At 42.1% G+C, this 19,023-nt stretch overlaps 1 protein-coding gene across 2 annotated transcripts in view; it reads right to left on the bottom strand.

Annotated features, from left to right (window-relative positions):
• Nucleotides 1-851: 851 nt before the first annotated feature.
• The window catches only part of MUSK (muscle associated receptor tyrosine kinase), a 54,188-nt gene continuing 36,016 nt past the window's right edge, over nucleotides 852-19,023 (bottom strand). Inside the window, exons 10-17 of one of the 2 annotated variants that reach the window (XM_062513381.1) lie at nucleotides 15,646-15,821; nucleotides 15,209-15,232; nucleotides 12,074-12,162; nucleotides 11,552-11,711; nucleotides 10,108-10,297; nucleotides 9,577-9,768; nucleotides 3,395-3,543; nucleotides 852-1,528 (exon numbers count right to left, since the gene is read on the bottom strand). In XM_062513381.1, the coding sequence (XP_062369365.1) occupies nucleotides 852-1,528; nucleotides 3,395-3,543; nucleotides 9,577-9,768; nucleotides 10,108-10,297; nucleotides 11,552-11,711; nucleotides 12,074-12,162; nucleotides 15,209-15,232; nucleotides 15,646-15,821 (1,657 nt within the window). The remainder of the gene's footprint in view (nucleotides 1,529-3,394; nucleotides 3,544-9,576; nucleotides 9,769-10,107; nucleotides 10,298-11,551; nucleotides 11,712-12,073; nucleotides 12,163-15,208; nucleotides 15,233-15,645; nucleotides 15,822-19,023) is intronic. The other variant, XM_062513382.1, reaches the window with a different exon arrangement.

Genomic DNA, 19,023 nt, shown 5'->3' with positions numbered 1-19,023 from the left:
ATTTCTCCTGTAGCACCAAATGGCTTTGTTGCTTCAGGGGAAGGCAGGAGAGATGTGATGCAATGCTTAAGGAAAGTTTTAGATGGGACTTTAACAAACACCAAGTGAACATGACTCTGGATTTCTCACACCAGAAAACGGGAAGCATCATACTTGACAGTAGTTTGCCTGTCTCTGTAACATAAGATGAAAATGGCTGCCAGTGGTCCAGCAGGCTCCTTTTTTGACTCTGTCAGTGTTATTGTAATGAGAGAGAGTGGAAGTTAAAAGGAAGACAAAAGTGGCCTATGGCTTCAGAAACATCCTTTTCCTCCAAAAAGGGCTGAATATGCAAAAACAAAACAGTAAACAGTATGCAAAAATAAAATAATAAACAATATCCCCAAAAGAAGATTGAACTCTGCAATCTTTTTTTTTTTTTTAAATAATACTTGAAAACATAAGAGAACGGGGAATCTGAGGTAAAAGCCAAGAGTGTATATGCAGAAGGGCATGATGGGATCTGTTAGGAAGGGAAGAAGCAGTGGTTAGGAAGAAACATTGGTTTGCCTTTCCTGGGCAACTCTGTGCTCCTGGAAATGCTAAATATAAATACTGAGTCAACATGACCAGCACTCTCACCAGCCTGAGGAGTCCTGTGTTGGTGGCTAAAGGTCAGCCCTGTTGTTTGGGAGGTACAGACCCACTCAAGGAGGGGGGTACAGTCTGTATTTCTTGCTTGGTAGTGGAACAAGCTGCTTCTCCTCCCTGGGTGGGACATTGTGTGAAGCCACTATCGCTCAGGAGCTCATGGGCTGATCCAAGCCAGTCTGCATAGGTGGACACAGGAGACAAGGAAGGAAATGCATCCCTCAGACAGACATGTTGGCCACAGCCCTCTCGTACATGCGCTCCAAGATGCGGTGGATGCTGGCAAAGCCTGGCCGGTCAGCAGGCAGCTTGCTCCAGCAGAGACGCATCAGGTTGTAGAGCTCCAGGGGACAGTTGTCTGGGCAGGAGAGGACATTCCCATCCCTCACATAGTAGATGACCTCCTCATGAGCCATCCCATAGTAGGGCTGCATGCCATAGGAGAAGATCTCCCACAGCACCACTCCGTAGGCCCACACATCAGACTCTGTGGTGTAGCGGTTGTAGAAAATGGACTCAGGGGGCATCCAGCGGATGGGGATGGCATCGTTCTCATTCGCCTTGTAATAGTCAGCTGAATACATGTTCCGCGAGAGACCAAAATCAGCAATTTTGACCACCATGTTCTCCCCCACCAGGCAGTTCCTGGTGGCCAAATCCCGGTGGACAAACTTGCGCTCGGAGAGGTATGCCATACCAGCAGCAACCTGCTTGGCAATGCAGAGCTGGCTGGTGCAGCACAGCGCCAGGGGGTTCGGGAGGCGAAGCCTTGTGTCCAGACTGCCCTGTGCCAGGCTGCAGAGGTTGCGGGGCGAGCGGTCACGCAGGTACTCGTTCAGATCCCCATAGGCCATGTACTCGAACAGCAGGCACATCGGCTTCCCAACTGCACACACGCCTGGGAGAGCACAGACCACATAGGTCATTTGGGTAGCAAAGAGACTTCGGCAGTGCGAAAGCCAAAAAAGTGCGAAAACACTTACACAAAAGGGAGACATTCAACAATGCAGAAAGAGAGAGAGAGAGAGAGAGAGAGAGAGGCAACCATGCAAATACCATCCACTTTGTAGGCATTCATCATGCATGCTGCATCTTTTGTAGCTCCTTTATCGGGGATCTAATGCTGAGCTCTGTGGGTGATGCTAACAAGTCATGCACATGCCTGCATGCACATTTATTCTTGACATTCCAGGTAAAACACAGACTTTTAGAGCTGTGTTCAATTAAGAGCCCAATCCAGCTCAAGTTGGTATTAAAAAATATTGCCTCTTCCCAGGAACTGCAAGGAGTTTCAGGAATTTACCTTTAAAGTTCTGACCATGTTATTTTTAATTCTTTTATTTGATGTAATTATTGCATTATTACAGCAATAATATTTTTGTAGGGATGACACATATGCAGAAAGACTTCAAATTATTCACGAGGGGTATGTTCAAGGCTTCAGTGGAACACTTGAATTGCAAGGAAACTCTCACCCTTAGGGATTTTTTGTTTTTTTAAACAACTCATGCAAAAAATGTTGGTTGAGGAATTACTTTGGTAATGACAGATATTCAAAAATGAAAGAAAGACAAATCAAAAACAGCAGAAAGGAGACATTTACCATATCTGTTAGATGCAGAATGCAGCCTCACTGAAGAGCACATTTTTGGCTCTTCATCAGCTTTATTGGTAGGCCAGCATTAACCACACTTCCATGAGCCTTACAGATCATACAGTGACATGGTAATATTTGTGTTCCTATCATTAAGCTGTTAACCAGCAAAAGCCAACATTTAAAATGTATGTGTTTTGCTTTTTTAGACCCATCATTTAGCAATTGATAATGCTGCTTATTGTGAAATCTGGAATTCTGGTTGATGACCTAATATTTGAATCATTGAGGAAAAACAAATGGCTGTTCCCAATCTGATGACATCAGGATCTGACAAGCATGACAAATATATATGAGAGATTTATCATCTAACCTGCCTCCAACCATGGGACTGTTTCTCCACATCCCCATGATGAGATACTAGTTTGTGCCTGTACCTTCACCCTTTTCTGGCCTGAAATATGTTAACAATAAACACAAAGTTTAGTTGAGCTTGGTGTATTTCCTGCATTTCTTTTCTGTAGCCAAAGTACCTGTATCAACCCAGCTTTCCCAAAACTGTGGTTTATCCATTTCAAAATGTTGTGGAGCTTCCTACTGAAATAAATTAAGATCTCAGATGTCCCTGTTGATGAGAATCAGATCTGCATACAACAACTTTGAGCAGGATTGCCAGATAAAGGTGGCCAGCAGCATTTACTTAAGGCAAAAAATGACAATTTTCTAAAATAATATTTTTGGTCAGCAGCTTTCTTCTTAGAAAATGCCTTAACAGCCAAGCTGCAGAGTCAAGACTTTCTAAAAACAATCCAACAAAAAAGGATTTTCTTTCAGATGAGAATAGAAGGAAAGGAAGAGATTGTTTTGTGGCTGGCTTTTTTTTTTGTTAGATTTTGTTTTTTTTTTAAATGCTATTAAATCTTCAGACATCACAGTAGTAAGTGGGACCTATAAAACTAACAAGAATTGTGCTGTTTCTTTTCAGTACCCACAAAATAAATCACAGTTCCAGGAAGTTCACATCTTCCCTGTAAGATATTTGTGTCAATGTTATTAGACTGGAAGCAGAGCTAGGAAGCAAGACAGTCAGCAGTATACACAGTGCAGCATGGGGAGGTTTTGATGTGCTGTACCATCCTGTTAAGGAAACAGGATGCCTCACTGAGATACCTAAAAGCTTGACAATATTCGGGTTGTCAAACTCTGCCATGAGAGCTGCTTCCCTCTGAAAGTCAGCCTGCATGTCTGCAGATGCTTCCTCCTTCAGCATTTTTACTGCTACCATGGTGAAAGGTTCATATGGCAGCAGCCCTGGGGCCCTGCAAGGAGAGGGAAGAAGAGAGGAAACCATCAGTGATGAACACATGCATACTAAATATACGTTCTGTTTCTGGTGCAAAAGGAGAGGCTGACAAAAAAAAAAAAGCTTAATTTGGTTCAGATGAGACTAAATTCAATATAGATTTTTTTGATCACTGGTCTTGCTGCTTACAGACGCATTACTGTGTCTGGTAAAGACATAAATAAGTAACAGGTTGGTAAGAGGCAATCTCTCCCTAGGCTGGAGATCACATCATAAACTTAATGGAGGACAGAATGAACTCTTCAGCCCAAACAATTCACTTTTGGGGTGTAATGGCTGAGTTAAAATTAAACCTATTTTCCATGAAATTAATGAAATAGCCTCCTTTCCCATACCAGGCACAGTGGTGACTTTGGTATATCTGGCTACTTTTAGAGTGAAAGCAACAATTACAGTAAGTGTATTTCCTTAATTTTGTAAGGAAAATAGCCTTTTGTTACTGTTCTCTGTGAATGTCTGTGTGACACATGTATGCACCTTTAATTCAACAAGTTATAAAACCATTAGCTAATTTCAGCTGGCTTTAATGTGGTGTAGCTGAGGTCTAGAAAACTGTTGATATTCCTGCAAGGTTTGTGGAAACACAACAGGACAGAAGGGACAAAACAAACCAGTGCCTTGTCTGAAGAACAAGTTAATGGGTAAATACACACATTTTGACACTGGCAAAACTTAAACTAAAGCTTATAGACACAAAACCTTAGGAAACAGAATTAAGACTTAGAGCAATAAACTTGTTTTCTTATCCACAGGTCCCTGCATCCTCAAGAAGTTTGATTAGATGGGCTTGCCAAAGATTTAGGGGTAGCTGTTGATGGAGAAGAATAACTTTCCATTCTTCAAACATGCACCAAACCTCAGACCTACATTTTGTTTCTCAGGTGAATTCTTCCCAGGGGCCTTGCAGCCAAAACATATTCCATACAGGTAGCCAGCCAGAGCCCAAGAAGGGTGGAGCCCATTTATGTATCATGTTTACTACATCAGCCTGACTGTCTCCCGTTGCTCAAATGCCAGGTTATTTTATTGCTCAGTAGCACCTAGAGGAGACTCCAATTCCCAAAGCAAACTTCCAGCTTCCTTGTCTTCTACTTCAGACGCATGGCAGTTGCAACAGTTGCAATTGGAGATGCTGTAAATGTCAAATGTCACTGGATGGCAGGGTGTCCATCAAGAAAGGAATCACAGGTGGCTAGATCACAGCTGAGACACTCAGGCAAGGAGATCTGGCACGTCAGAGCAGAGGATCAGACCCCATGCTTGTCTGCTACTGCCTCTATTACAGCACAATATCTTCCTTCTTTTCCCCTGTGCTGGCAGCAGTTTCCAGCCTAGTAGGAGGGGAGGAATATGAGCACCTACCACGTGCTGTCAATTCTCAGCACTAGAGCCAGCAGCAGCAGCCTGAACAAAGTAATAGAGAATTTAAAGGTAAAAATAGGAGGCCTTTTTGTCTTCCAGATAGTCTCATAGATTAGCACTCATCCCTGCCTAGGAGACCTCGCAGTGCCAAAGCAGGGTAGGCAGAGCTCAGTCCTGCCTACTTTGGAGACAGAAACTCACCCCAGGCTGATGTATACCCAGTCACCCAATTTCACTGAATCTTGTAATGTAAACTAAACTAAACTAAATACAACCAAGTGAGGTTAAGATGCACAAAGTCTTTTAACTGGTCTTCAGGCAAAAGCCAGAAATTTCATCTTTGGTAGTTCACGGTGATTCAGTACGTCTCTTAGCAGACCTTGAAAACTCACACTGATCTAGCACAGAGGCAGAGACTGTCTGAAGTCCTGGCAGACAGCTATCAAACCTGACCCCTTTCATGCCTTAAAGACAGTCTTTGCACAAATGATAGGGGCGCATCTGCAGGGTAGCAGTGGGAAACCACTGCCTCTGAACCTGGAGAATTCAGCTGGAGGGTCAAAAAGGGGACTGTTTTTCAAAAAATTGATTAATTCCCTTCTAGAACTGGGATGCATCAAAAGAAATAAAGTGAGGAGAAATTTGCCCTGTTTGTGCACAGGGTGGACAGCAACAGTCCTTTGCCTGTTTCACCACCAATGGATTTGTGCACCATAGGCATCAACTGGCATTTAAGTATATGTCTCTTCAAAGAACTAACCAGTGCAGTTAGGGATTTCACTCTGAGCCTATATAGAGCCTATCTATGTCTGACTTAAGTTCCCAGTCAGGTTTTCTTTCCAAAGCAGCAACTATGTATAAAACAAATGAGGAGCAGTCTGAACCTGTATTTGAGAATGTGTCCTGTCCCCATCTTGCTCACCATAACAGTTGGGTAGCTTCTTTTAGATCAGTAAATGATGCAATTTACATCTACTGAGTCTAGTGGGAGCCTATTTTTGCCCTATCCTTTGGTTAAGTTAACATGTGAACAAGAGACAATCAGCAGGGGACACTTTTTGAGGGCAAAGGGAAGGTGGGGAAAGGAGGTTTTAATTAACACCCACACTATTTTTCAGCTATATATGAGACAGTAGGTCCAAGAAATACACTTTGCAGATGGAGAGAACATGAGGAGACTTCTGTCAAGAAATTCCAACCTTAGGAGCAGCCTTGTCCCTAAGGAAGGACTACAAGTTGCGCATTTGTACTGTAGGTCTAGCAAAAACTTCATACCAGCCAAATAGCAAAGACTCCACATGCAGGCTTTTAGGCAATCCAGATCTTCAGGCTTAGCCTGGACCACACAGATCCAGCTCTGGGAGAAAACTTGCATGCTGGTCTGCCCTGAACTGCATGGTGCTCTGTTGGCTTGTGGGGCCAGCATGGTCCTCCTAGGAGGAGAATCAGCCACAGGGACCCAGCTGGAACTGACCTGAGCTAGGTCCTGAATTTTGTTTTAAGCATGGTTACTTCCTTATGCTTCCAAGTGTGAAACTGTTCCTGGTGAAGACAGCAGCCTTTCAGGAGAAGCTAGTAAAGGATAGCTAGACACTTCCTGTCCTAACATGTTGCTTGACCCAGGAGTGAGTAAACACTGAATCAGGACTCGCAGCAGCCAACTGGCAAAGGCATCACTGGCACTGAGTGCAGAGCTGTGTTTACAGAAGAGAAAGAAACATGAGAGCAGGAGAAGTAAGAGGATTGCTAAACTTAGCTCAAGATGTCCATTTAACACACACGGGAAAGTACATTATATCCTTCTGAGATGGGAAGGCAATAATTTGAGTTTTGATAGTTCAGGGACTTGGATGGACACACAGCTTGTACTAGTGGATCAGCCATCTGCACTGATCTGCCAGCAGAGCACAGAAATTTCCATAGCTTATTATAGGGAATTGTAAAGCCTTGGAGGCACTTTTGATAGAGATGGAAAAAAGGAGGTCCCTGAGAAGCAATATTTCTGTGGTTCCTTCCTTGACACACAGAGAGCAAGCATCTCTCAGGATGTGGTACTCCTCATATTGCAAATGCTAGATAAGATGTGATGTTGTTTTTTTTTCTCCCATGTCTTTTTCTCTCAGTTTCCACTGACAATTAAGACAAGAAGTCTTAACTGAAAGAAATTGCAGTGCTGAAGTGGAGGAAATCCACATAAAAGATCTTTAGAGCACTTTGGCACTTGCTTAACTAGCACTTTAATGACATTTGAATGCCCCTTAAGTCTTGCTTGATATCTGTGAAAGTCATTTTGAGCTCAGGAAGGTCTGTGCAGCACTCAAATTGTATTAAAGCTCCCAGAGCAGGGCCAAAGCAGCACTTGGCAAGAAGAAAGCCTGCCCTGCTCACACACAGGTGAAGACTCCTGCAGCATGAGCAGGAAGGTGATGCCCCTCAGGGCACTCCAAGCACTGTGCTGAGGATGGTACAAGAGCTGCCCTGTTCCCCTGGTGTGCAGTGCCCTAGCACAGCTGTTGTGCAGCTTCTATAGGTTTATTCTTGTTTCAGGCTCAGATGTGTTTGGCCATCCAGGCTAAAAATTAGTCAAGGGTTAAGCATCTGTGATGATCCCGCTGCACAGCCTTTGAATTTTGTTATTTTTAGTTCCGTCTGTAATAAAGAAAAATATACCTGCTTTCCTTCCATTAGAAATAATTTATCTCTTCATTAGGAAAAGAAAATCCATCACAGATATTGAAACTGTTTCCCAGCTGTAACACATTTAATCTGTATGGAACTAATTTTCTAGCAGGTACATCAACAACTTAACTATAAACACCACAAATACCTGCATTATGACTGGTTTTTTGCAATGATAGTCCTTTGCTTTGGCAACAGAAGCATTTCACCAAGCAGATCTTGGCCCATGGTGGGACTGGGATTTTATGAGGTCATCATACAGTACTCCAGATACAGGTACAAAATCAGCCATGTCCCATACTTGTTTACTGAAAACACAAAGATAACTGTCCTGCCTAAGCAGAGAACTATGCAGCCTGTACACTTTCTTCCAGGAATTTGGAGATGGGAGGAAACCATTACTGTCCAAAAATTGTATTGCAGAAATTATGGATTCTGTCTAGAAAAACTAGACACCTTCCATCCTCCTCATTTTTGGGGTAGTCAGTTAAAGATTTTTCACATTTGTAAAGTGCACAATCTCTCCTGACGTGATATTACCAGAACTGGGCTGTCATCTACTATCTAAGGTTTAAAACAGGTAACAGTAGCTGCAAATTCCAAAAATAAAAAGTGACAAACTAAGTAAAGGGGACACTATAGAAGTCTAGATATAAGGAAATTTATGTATGCTACTCAAATACCAATGTCTAGATAGTCATGGAGCCAACCAAAAATTGTTATGGCTGGTGAAAGGGGCCATAGAGAGGTAAGGAAACATTTCTCTGATACAAGTGTCCTTGTCCTGTCTCCTGGAGATAAGCACAACACCATACATCAGAGGTGCAGGAATGAGGCTGAGAAATAGGTGGAAATAGAATGCAAGGGAGCATCAAGAGCAACCAAGACCCCCAAAGCGTCCAAACAATTTCCAGAAAGATCAGTGAGAAGGGGCTGCCCATGATAACTCACTTCTATAGAAAGTGAGAAAGTTAGCTCCAGGTCACAGAAATTTTACTATAAAATGGTACCCCCACAAAGCCTGGGCACACATGTGTCCCAGGACCCTAAATTTCCTGTCAGCTATGAATTGATGGTGGAGCCAGGACCACTGATCTCTCTCTTTTTTTTCCTTTCTTCCTTTCTTTCTCTCCTTCCATCTTTAATCCATCTTTCTGTCTCCCTTCCTTTTCACACTACCCCTTTATTCAAAACCTACTGCCCTGTGCTTATATAGGTGGTCAGGGACTATAAAATAGCTATTTCCAGGACAGGTGTGTAATTTACTAATAAAAAATTGTACACTTTTGCAGATACTCTGACTTTTGCTGTTTCTTTCACCCACGAGCATCTACACACATCTCGGTGTAATATTGGGTGTGCATTTCCCGTTAAGGTCGGGACACCACAGACACACAGGTACACCCATCCCCCCAGAGCCCAATTGGCCTGTGTGGGGAGGGTTTTTGGGGGACTTTTGGTTGGTATTGCCACCGAATCAAACTGAAATTCAGTTGGTACTGTACTGTAGTATGATGCAATGACTTCTATGGCAATTACACCGATGAGTATTGGTGTTATAATGGAGATCACCATACACTGACAATTCATAAATACTGGGAAATGCAAGAACTTTGCAACAGGTCACATCACAGGTAGTTCTCTTGGCAAAATTTAGCTGAATTTTTACACCAGACTCTCATATGTGAGTAAGGCATTACATCTACTAGACAGTCGAAAAGAGTAATTGGTGGCAAAACTTTAACAGCTGTTGACAGATAGCAGTGAAAAACTGCTATAAAAACAATTACTCAAACCTGAGTGTTGTGTACAACTTGGCATACATGCATTTGAGTGGATGGATGGATGGATGGATGGATGGATGGATGGATGGATGGATGGATGATTTCCAGTGCCAACTTTTCACAAGTACATTCAGATAAAGAAGATTCACAAAGACGTTGGTTACCTGGCTTGGAAGACTCTCCCAAATGCTCCCTCTCCAATATCTCTCACATATTCAATATTGTTCCTGGGATACTCCAGGCTCAGCAGTTTTGGATTGAGGAGAAGAGGCATGCGCTGGTACATTGGGTTGGGGTGCAGCCTGTCCAGGAGCAGTTCAGAGGGCAGAGTGGTAAGAGTTGGTGTCTCTGACTCTCTGAAACAACAGAGCACTTTTTGGTCAGTGTGTGCTCAGCCCTCAACCAGGAAAAAACTAGCTACAGCTCCTCTTGAGCTTATTTCTTTCAGGACAGAAAAGGAAGGTGCAGCAGGGCTACTGAAGAAGCCTGGCAGTAAGGTGTCAATGTCATGTCCCTGGTCACCAGGCTGCCTTCTGCTCTGGCACAGGAGTTCAACAGAACTTACACTGGGCTGCCACAGGCAACGGGGGGGCTGCTGTCCCCTGCCAGGTGTTCACAGGACTTAGCTCTCAGAAACAAGAAAGCCCTTTTTTCAAAGCAGCATTTCTTGCACTAAATTAAGTTCCAAGCTTTACCTTTTTTTGTTTTTCCACAGTTTTCGACGACGGCAGCAAACCAGGGTGATAATGCCAAAGATCACGACCAGAGCAAAGCTGGAGATGATTGAGATGATAACGGTCATGGAGTATGTAGGGGAAAATGGAGGAGGAGGGGGAAGATTTAGAGTCTCTCCATTTGGTTTTCTTGTTCCCAGTGATAACAATGCTGTAATGCAAATAAAATCAGAGGGTTATGCCTCTGCTAGTTTATAGAGCTTTCTCTAAGAGGAATTTACAGAGCTAGCCTGTCATCCTGGGAATTCCTGACATTACAGATACAATCGTATGACCACATGAGAGGACTGTACTAGGGAAGCTTGGTTTGCAGGAAGCAAAACCCATTTGTGCTTGCCACATGTGAAAATCCAAGATCTGGTAAGACCGATATATAATCTGGGACCACGGTTTTGATATAGAATATTTGCAAGAGTTACAAATAGGAGGTCACATTTGATAGTCTCAACAGTATTCAAATATAGTAATGTCTGCAGTGGGAAAGATCAATGGTGCACAATGTAAACCACAATGTATCATGTGTCCTGAAAGGAATCTGCAGGGAGGAGTGTAAGACCAAGTAAGTACAGAGTGATACATTTCCAAAATATCCTCTTGCCCCAAACAATTTGCATCTCAGTGTGTTTATGGGGCAAATATGAAAAACTAGTTTAAAGCACACTTGGCTGTATTACTAGGGGAAAAAACCCCACATAACTACCTGTGGAATAGTTTCTGAAACATTCTAGAAAATGCTGCTCTCTGCATGCAATGACTGAGAACAGAAAGAAATTTAAACTCTTTCTTTCTTAATTGCCAGCTAAACTGAAAATTATTTGTGTTCCCTTAAGTCCATGGAACCACTCTTCCCAGTGCAGGAAGTTTTCAAATGCAGAATTATTTCCCAGCACTGAAATCCAGAAACAGGGAATCTTGGGTGAAATATTTTTCAAAAATTGGTCTGTTCTTTGAACAAGAGATAGGGAAGGAAGAGGAACAAGAATAGCTAAGGGAGACTTAGCTTCAACATCAAAGAACAATGATGTTTCTGTCTTTTTTAGGCTTATTTTTGGTTAAAATTGAGGGGGTTTATTACTGAAAAAAAATCACCCTAAACTAAACAACTTTGGAAAACAGCCCTGCTTTCTAAACAGTGTGACAAATTAATTTTTCAGAATACCACAGAACATTTCACTTCATCTTTGGCACTTATAGCTAGGGCAAGGTTCATGATTTGTCTGTCTTCATTCTGCCCTCTTCATGGGGCACATTAAACCTTCTGGTTAAAGGTGCTGAGTGGACCTCTGAGAAGACCAGAACTAGCTGAATCCAGAAGACAGAACAGATTGGTGTGCTCAGGATGCAAGCACCTTGTTTGACCATAAAACAACCACAGTGGCAGAAACTGTAAAGTGCAGTTGCCTACCCTCTCCACAAGGAGACACGCTGCAGTATTCCCAGGTCACAGCTGGATCCTTTGTGTAGCACCAGGGTCGCTCATTCTCACCTCCTGGATTGCGGCAGTAATTCTCAGCATCAAACAGCTCAGGGAAAACCTGAGGAGTCCTCCTGTGCAAATGGGGAGCCTTGGGGAAGGAAGCAAATTGTATTAGTGTTTCAACATAATTGTCCCATTTATTATTACTAAAACAAAATGGAAAAAAAAACAAAAAACAAAAAACAAAGGAGTGAAGCAAGACAGAGCCTTTCTTGAAACACAAGTCTTTCAGTCACCTGAAATGACAGAGAATGCATCTTGACACAGTAAGGGGAACTTGCAAATTGAAACACGATGAGATTGTAAAACACCAGTGAGCTCAAGAATGAAGGCAACCTGTTCCCTGTTCATCCCTTTTACTGAGATTGGGCTGCCTGACTCTGAGACACTCCTTGGAAAAGCAAACTTAGAGCACAGCTCTCCATTTGGTGGACTCACACTGACACGCACCTGATCACTCCACTTCTGGCAGGGAATGCCAGATGATGTGACATTGGCAGTGCCCTGGTAAAACTGGCCATTGCCACTGTAGCAAGTCCCTGGGAGAGAAAAAAAAAAAAAAGAAAACCATGGGATCAAGGAATTTCAGACCATATCCTGCAGCAGAGACTCACAGGAATAAGTTCATGTCATTACATGAGACCATCTGACACCATCAGATCTGAAGCACAAAAAACGACGAGACAACACAGGTAGGGTAATGCTTAGCCTCCTGTTTGTGTACTAATGGATTTTGCACTCAATAGAAGGAAATCTGATGAAACTTCAAAAGGGGCCCTGCAGCTCTCTTAGATGGAGAAAATAGGCCATGTGCTTGTGATAGTTGAGCTGCAACTACCTAGTTCACAGTACATCATGAAGAAAGTGCAGGGCAGAACCACACTGTACCCACCCAAGCCAAACCAAGGCAGAAAGCAAATCATAGCACTGGTTCCATGATTGACAGCATGCATTCTTACTGGGGCACTAGTAGGAAGACACTCATGTTCCTCAGGTGTGTAGCAGGGAGCTGGGACTCATAAAGTTGCCCTCCTCCTGCTTCTGTACAGTGCTTATCCCCTTAGACTATTTGGAAACAGCCTATAGTTTTCAGCATGCATGGAAACCATACCCTGATGTATGATCTGAACTATAATCTAAGGAATGGTATCAGTAGAAAACAATGTTCTTTATAATGAAGATAGTGTAGCCACTAGCATACACAGATGTTTGTTCCAGGTGCAGAAAAATTAGGCAGAAAATATTGAGATTTTACTGCAGGAATATGCATTAGTATCCTCACAGGATATATGTCCTCATATACACCTGTCCTAATAGGAGAGTTTAATGCATGCTGGCCTAATCTTGGAAGCAGAAAGACAGCAGTAGAGATGCAGCCTTACACATTACTATACATAGCAGCTAATCTCTAAACTTAGCTGAGCCAAGTCTAACACTGTGATAGACAGATTTGCTGCATTTGTTAGCCTTGGTAGAAAAATTAACAAACCAGCAAATTCTTTCATCATAATTTTGTTTTCTGTTATGTTCATAAACTCGCAGCTCAGGAAAAAACAAAAAGAACAAGAAGAAATGTGATGTGTTCTAAAATAATGAATTTTTAAAGCAGATATTTTTCATCTTCCTGAAAACTTTGCATAAGGGTTGACCCAGATTTGACACAAGGCTATGTGTCTTTGTGGATTGTACTCTTTCTCCTGTACAAGGACCATAGTTAACACACCATCATGACTATCCACTCTTTTCCTCTTGCATCACACACTGCATTCAGGAATGCAGTCATATATTGTGATAGACTCATCTTTCTGAAGTTTCACCAGGTAGCAGACACTATACACATGTAGGTAGATGCACTGCCTTTAAAGTGTTAGCTCCAGAAGACTGAGCTTAAACAAAGGATCAAATTCCTGTAGCCCTGAGGGATCCAAATACTTTGATAGAGGAATGATTGTGGAGTTTATGGGAGCATTTAGACCCATCACAAATGAAAAGTAAAATAGTCTAATGTGGATTTCTTTGACTGTCACATCGATACAATTATGACTCACATCTGTAATAAAATAGCAGCCCTCAAATGACCAGCACGTCTTGCTCTGCAGAGGTGAAAAAATCTTGTTAAGCTGTCCTGTGTACCTGTGTACTTGTACCTGCTTCCTGTGACACCTGTGCACCTGTACCCAGAATTTTACTTGTCTCACATTCTAAGGCAAGGAAAGAAGTGCCTGAAACATGCTTCATGACACAGCTAGTAATAAACATAAAAATGATTTCTGCACAGATTGAAATAAATGTCAGTGGAACACTTTAAAAGATGAATGTGGAGAGCTTTAGTGGCAAGAGCAACACTAAGAAAGAACCTCTGAATCCTTCATACTTTGGGAATGCAGATACTTTCATAGATTGTCTTGCTACAATGAGAACAGAGGAAATAATATAGCTGGTCCATCTGGGCATTATTGAATAATTTGATAGCAAGTTAGAAAACAGTTCAGTTCATGCTCAACAAACCCTTGCATGCATAACAGTGGGTCTAAAGTAAAAAATGGGGGGCAGTATTACTAAAATGTTACTATTATATCTTCCTGGTTCATGATCTTAATATTATTGCACATCTGTGCAATGCCACTCTGGGAAAATGTTGTGGAAGCTGAAAAAAGGTCATACATACACAGGAGACAGAGGATATGTCCTGAAACTGTGGGCAGACTGAAGCCATCCCATAAATGTTTCACTCATATGCTGACACCCCTCTCTTGTGCTCCCTCTACCAGGGAAGGGATGGCTGCACTTGAAGGCTGTAAGTGCTGGCCCAGAGGGTGCTGAAGCCCTTGTCTCCACAGATGCATCACTGGACCCCTAGGTCCCCACAAATCTTGATTTCCTATTATTTTTTTTTTCTTTCCCTGTTTCTCCATACAGCAGGTGCCTAGGTACCTGCCGAGGCCAAATCTGCAGATCTCACCTGCTTAGATACATGGCAGGAGAGAGATTCTTCCTTTTTCCAATGAGGCAAGTTCATTGGCTGAGCTTGAAACTGCAATTACACGTGAGTGGAAGAGTTGGGTGTGCATGTTTCAGCCGCGACCAGCATCAGGGTGGGGAGTCTAACAAAAGTCAAAGCAGCACTGCTGGGCATGTCTGGATCTCACCACTGGTCATGGGAGGCTCATACAAGAAACAGACAGACTTCAGAGATTATTTGAGGAGGGTGTTGGGAGCTTAAGGTCTTGCAAAGCCAGCCATAGGTAACCATGTAATTAACATATAACTCTGGGACGACCTCAGAATCAGGAATACAAATATGGGAAGAGGGAAACAAGAAGCAATGGGTAGAAAGGAAACAGCTGGAGGGAAGAGTACCATCTAAAACCACCATGCCTCTCTCACGAAAAGTTCCCAGTGCATGGTCTCCCTGACCTCCAAAGAGCTGGAAAAGTGTTTCCCCATGCCTTGGATGTGGAAACCAAAACATTCCTCAGTAACAAATTCAGCCAGCCGAAACAGCAGAAAGCACAAAAATGGCAGCTTCAATGAAGAATATCATGTCTATCTCTAAAAACATAGAATTTGGAGCAGTCTACTTACTGGTTATGTTCGCCTCCTTAAAATCTGTAAAAAGACAAGGCAAGATGTAAGGAGGGATTGTCCAGGATGCAATATCACTGGATGCTCACTTAGAAGCACATTACAGGGAGAAGTTCCCTCCCTAGCAGTGCTTTAATGGCTTGTTTCTTTGCAAAGGCACCAGAGTGGCAACTTTGCTAGTATTAGACTGTTTTTTGAGATTGTTATAACCTTCTCAATAAAGATCCAGGCTTTATTTAGTTGACGGATTTTTCCCACACTCCAGTTGCATGAGAGGCAAACAGCCAAAGCAGCTGTCACAATTCCATGCACAGGTGTTGACAGGACAGTACCCACTATTGGCTTTTACTTTAGCTGTAAATTATGGATCATACCTTTCCCCTCTCCCTTACCAAGAGCACAACTCTCTGGACAATCAACAGCAAGTGCCATCTTACCAAAGAAAGGGATGTGGGTGCAGGAGCTGGGATTCTGGTGCAGGCTTGGCAACCTGTTGCATTCAGGTAGAGTGAGCAGCATCAGCCCTGGCTTGTAAATCCCCTTCTGAGAATTCTCCTCCATTGAGAGCCATTCCTTAAAGCAGTAGAGATCCTTTACAGCAAGGCAATTCTCTCTACATTGTTTTGCAAAAAAACAGTGAAATACAGTTGTCAATGGCTTGAAAAAATGGCTGCACTTAGCAGTGATGTGCAGGGGTTATCAGGCTGACAGAAATCCATTAATGGGTGACACTTCTTTAAAGGCAGTCTGTCTGGTTTACAAACCATAAAGGAAACTGTATGAAATGCAACAGCTTCCTTGAAGAAACATACAAACCTACATTTTTAAAGAAGCAGGGTTATGCTCAAAACACAACACACACCAAGCTATGAGGAGTTTGTTCCTATCTTTTTCTATAGATTTTTTGACATCTTCTACTAATAAACATCACAGAATGGTTTGTGTTGAAGAGACATCAAAGATCATCTAGTTCCAACTCCCCATCATGGACACCAAGGAGGCACCTTCCACTGGACCAAGTTGCTCAAAGCCCTATTCAGCCTGGACTTGGACAATTCCAGAGGTGGGACATCCACAGCTTCTATGTGCAAACTGTGCCAGTGTCCCAGCACCCTCACAGCAAAGGAGTTCTTCCTTTATCTTTCCTAATATCTAATGTAAACCTATTTTATTTCAATTTGAAGACATTCTCCCTTGTTCTGTCACTACATGCTCTTGTAAATAGCCTCCCTTTCATTTCTAGAGTTAGAATTTTTCTGTTCTGAAAATTAACATTTAAAAATCTCACTTGGCTTCTATAAATTGTACATTGAATTGTCATCTACTAAAAGCAAGAGGTGAGCTTCAATCCTTAACATTCTTATAGTAAACATTTGCATATACTTTCAATCTCACTGAATAAAAAAACAGAATTTTTTTATTGTCTCTATAGGCAACTTAGAATCCACTTCTTCCTCTATAGATATCTGCAGTAAAATCTTTAGGTTGCCTGGTAAAAAGAGACCTGTCTCCCATCTAATGTTTTAACTCCATAACAATGCAAAACATTCACTGACAAGAAGTGTTTTGGATGCTTAAATGGGCCTGGTACAAGAATTTTTTTTGTGAAGAAGGGCAAGGCAGAAACACCTGCACTAGAAAAAAAAATTAAAAGAAAAAAAAACCACACCATACTGAAGATTTTATGTATTTGTTGTATTGGTCAATTTATCAGTGATTTGCTTATTTATGTAGTCATTCTTGAGAGCCTGTGTTGCAAAATCAGTTTTGAGGTCATGTGCAAGATTTCATTTGCACAGCTCAGCTGAAGTCTTTCCCAGATCCACAATTTTTCCAGCCATCACACAATGATGCAGGAATAGAATGGTACTTCTGGGGTCTGTGGTGAAGGATTTAGCCAAATGCACCACCTGGTGGGTTGGTGCAATCTCTTTCATTATACAATGGTTTTGGCAGGAGCAGATGGTAGTTAGTTTCAGCAGTGGCTAACAACATTGCAAACCCTCCAAAGCACCTGAAGGATGGAGGTCATTGGGAATTCTACCAGAGCAACAGCTTTTCTGCAATCACAATGGATGTCCGTCAATCCAGCACACTGGATTGTCCAGAAGACATCAATTCTCAGCTGCTCTGTGCTTGGTTTTAGCCAGTCCTGGTTTATTCCTTCCTCCCTTCCATGGAAGCCAGAATGCAGCCAGATGGCAAATTTATATTTTCTACATTAAACAACATGTGGAACAGGAATGACCTTGTGAAGAACTACTTAGATAAGGAAATGAGAAAAACTTGCATTTGAAGCACTGGCTTGGGAGATCTGGATTGAATTAGCTCTGTTCATTCCTGGATCCTGAGCATCCTTAAATAAGCTCTTTTTTGTTGTTCAATTGCAAAACGCAAAATTCCATTCTTCTGCAGTGCCATCTGCTCCAGGGTTAAAGGGAGGTTATCTGCACAGTGGAAGAATGGTAAACCAGCCAGAGGGAGGGCTGGTCAGTCACCTCTAGCTGGATTCATAGCGTTGTTGTAGCACCTGATGCTGAAAACAGGCTGAGGTCATATGCAAAGATTACTTCAGGTTATTATTAGAAATGTATGTCATGCAAATGACAGATGGACAAAGGACAGTAAAGGCAGAAGACAGCAAGTGTGCTAATAGTGTTTCTAGAGAAACACAAGAGACTATGTAAGAGGAGGTGGGGACACACAGACCCAAACAAAGAGATATTCCCCAACATAAGACTGTTCCCTACAGCCTGATTACTTCCTATCATCAGTGATTGGAACAGAAACTGGGGGTACTTCTGCTATTGCAATAGCAGCCAGCAAAAAGAGGCAGACTTAACCAAGAATTGTGAAACAAGACATCTCCTTCCCTTAAGAACTCTAATTTTAATAAATTTTCATCTAAATTTACATTAAGTTAACTTTTCCCATGTTTTCTTACCATGTTTTCTTCTGTTTCATTTCATCTGTTTCACTCCCTGGTTACTTTTATAAAACCTTTATTCAGCCTGTCAGTTCTTATTCTTGCTAGCTAGCTTCCAAAACAAATGTATATTAAAAAACAACATGGAAAGAGAAAAATTGGTGCAGAGAATAAAGAAGATAAAAATTCATGGACATACATCGAGGGCATTATGTCCCTCAAAAACTGGGATAACTCTCCCACATCTGAGAGAGTTAAATTCTTACTCATGAAGTATTTCAGCTGAAAACTTGTGTAGTCTAGCCAGCTTCTGCAGAAAGCTATAAAGTTGTCAGTAAAAAGTAGTTAAGAGTTGGAAAGTAACCAAGACCATGCGAGATGTGTTCAAGAGCCCCCAGACCTCTCTCAGTCATTAAGAAGGATATATTAGATATCTGAGTTATCAAAAGGAATACTAGGCTCTGCAAGAACTGCTGTCCAGGTGATGTTCTCTGAGGAATTGGGAAGGATGATATTTCAGGACTTTTCTTATGAAGAAAGCTGCATTAAAATTATAAGGGGGGGGGGGGGGGGGGAAGCGGTAAAGGAGGGAGGAATAATTAATAAAAACCAACATTGACTCATGGATTTGAAGAAAAATGGTTCCAGGCAAGCCCATTAACATTTAGACATTTTTGCAAATGTTGTAACTGTTAGCTCAGGTACATCAAGATAAAGTTCATAGTTATGTTGGTTTGTGTAATTCTGACTTTAGAAGTGCCCCAGAAATACAGGTCTTCAGTCGAATCACTGTGAGTTCTGGTCCTTTGTGGCCACTCATGAGCAGGGGTAAATGAAACAAGGCCAAAATCTAACTGAAATATCTTGCAGAGCAATGTGCAAAACCCTT

The sequence above is a fragment of the Cinclus cinclus genome, chromosome Z (genome assembly GCF_963662255.1).
Source record: "Cinclus cinclus chromosome Z, bCinCin1.1, whole genome shotgun sequence".
Classification (NCBI taxonomy): domain Eukaryota; kingdom Metazoa; phylum Chordata; class Aves; order Passeriformes; family Cinclidae; genus Cinclus; species Cinclus cinclus.
This window is presented reverse-complemented; position numbering and strand designations above follow the sequence as displayed.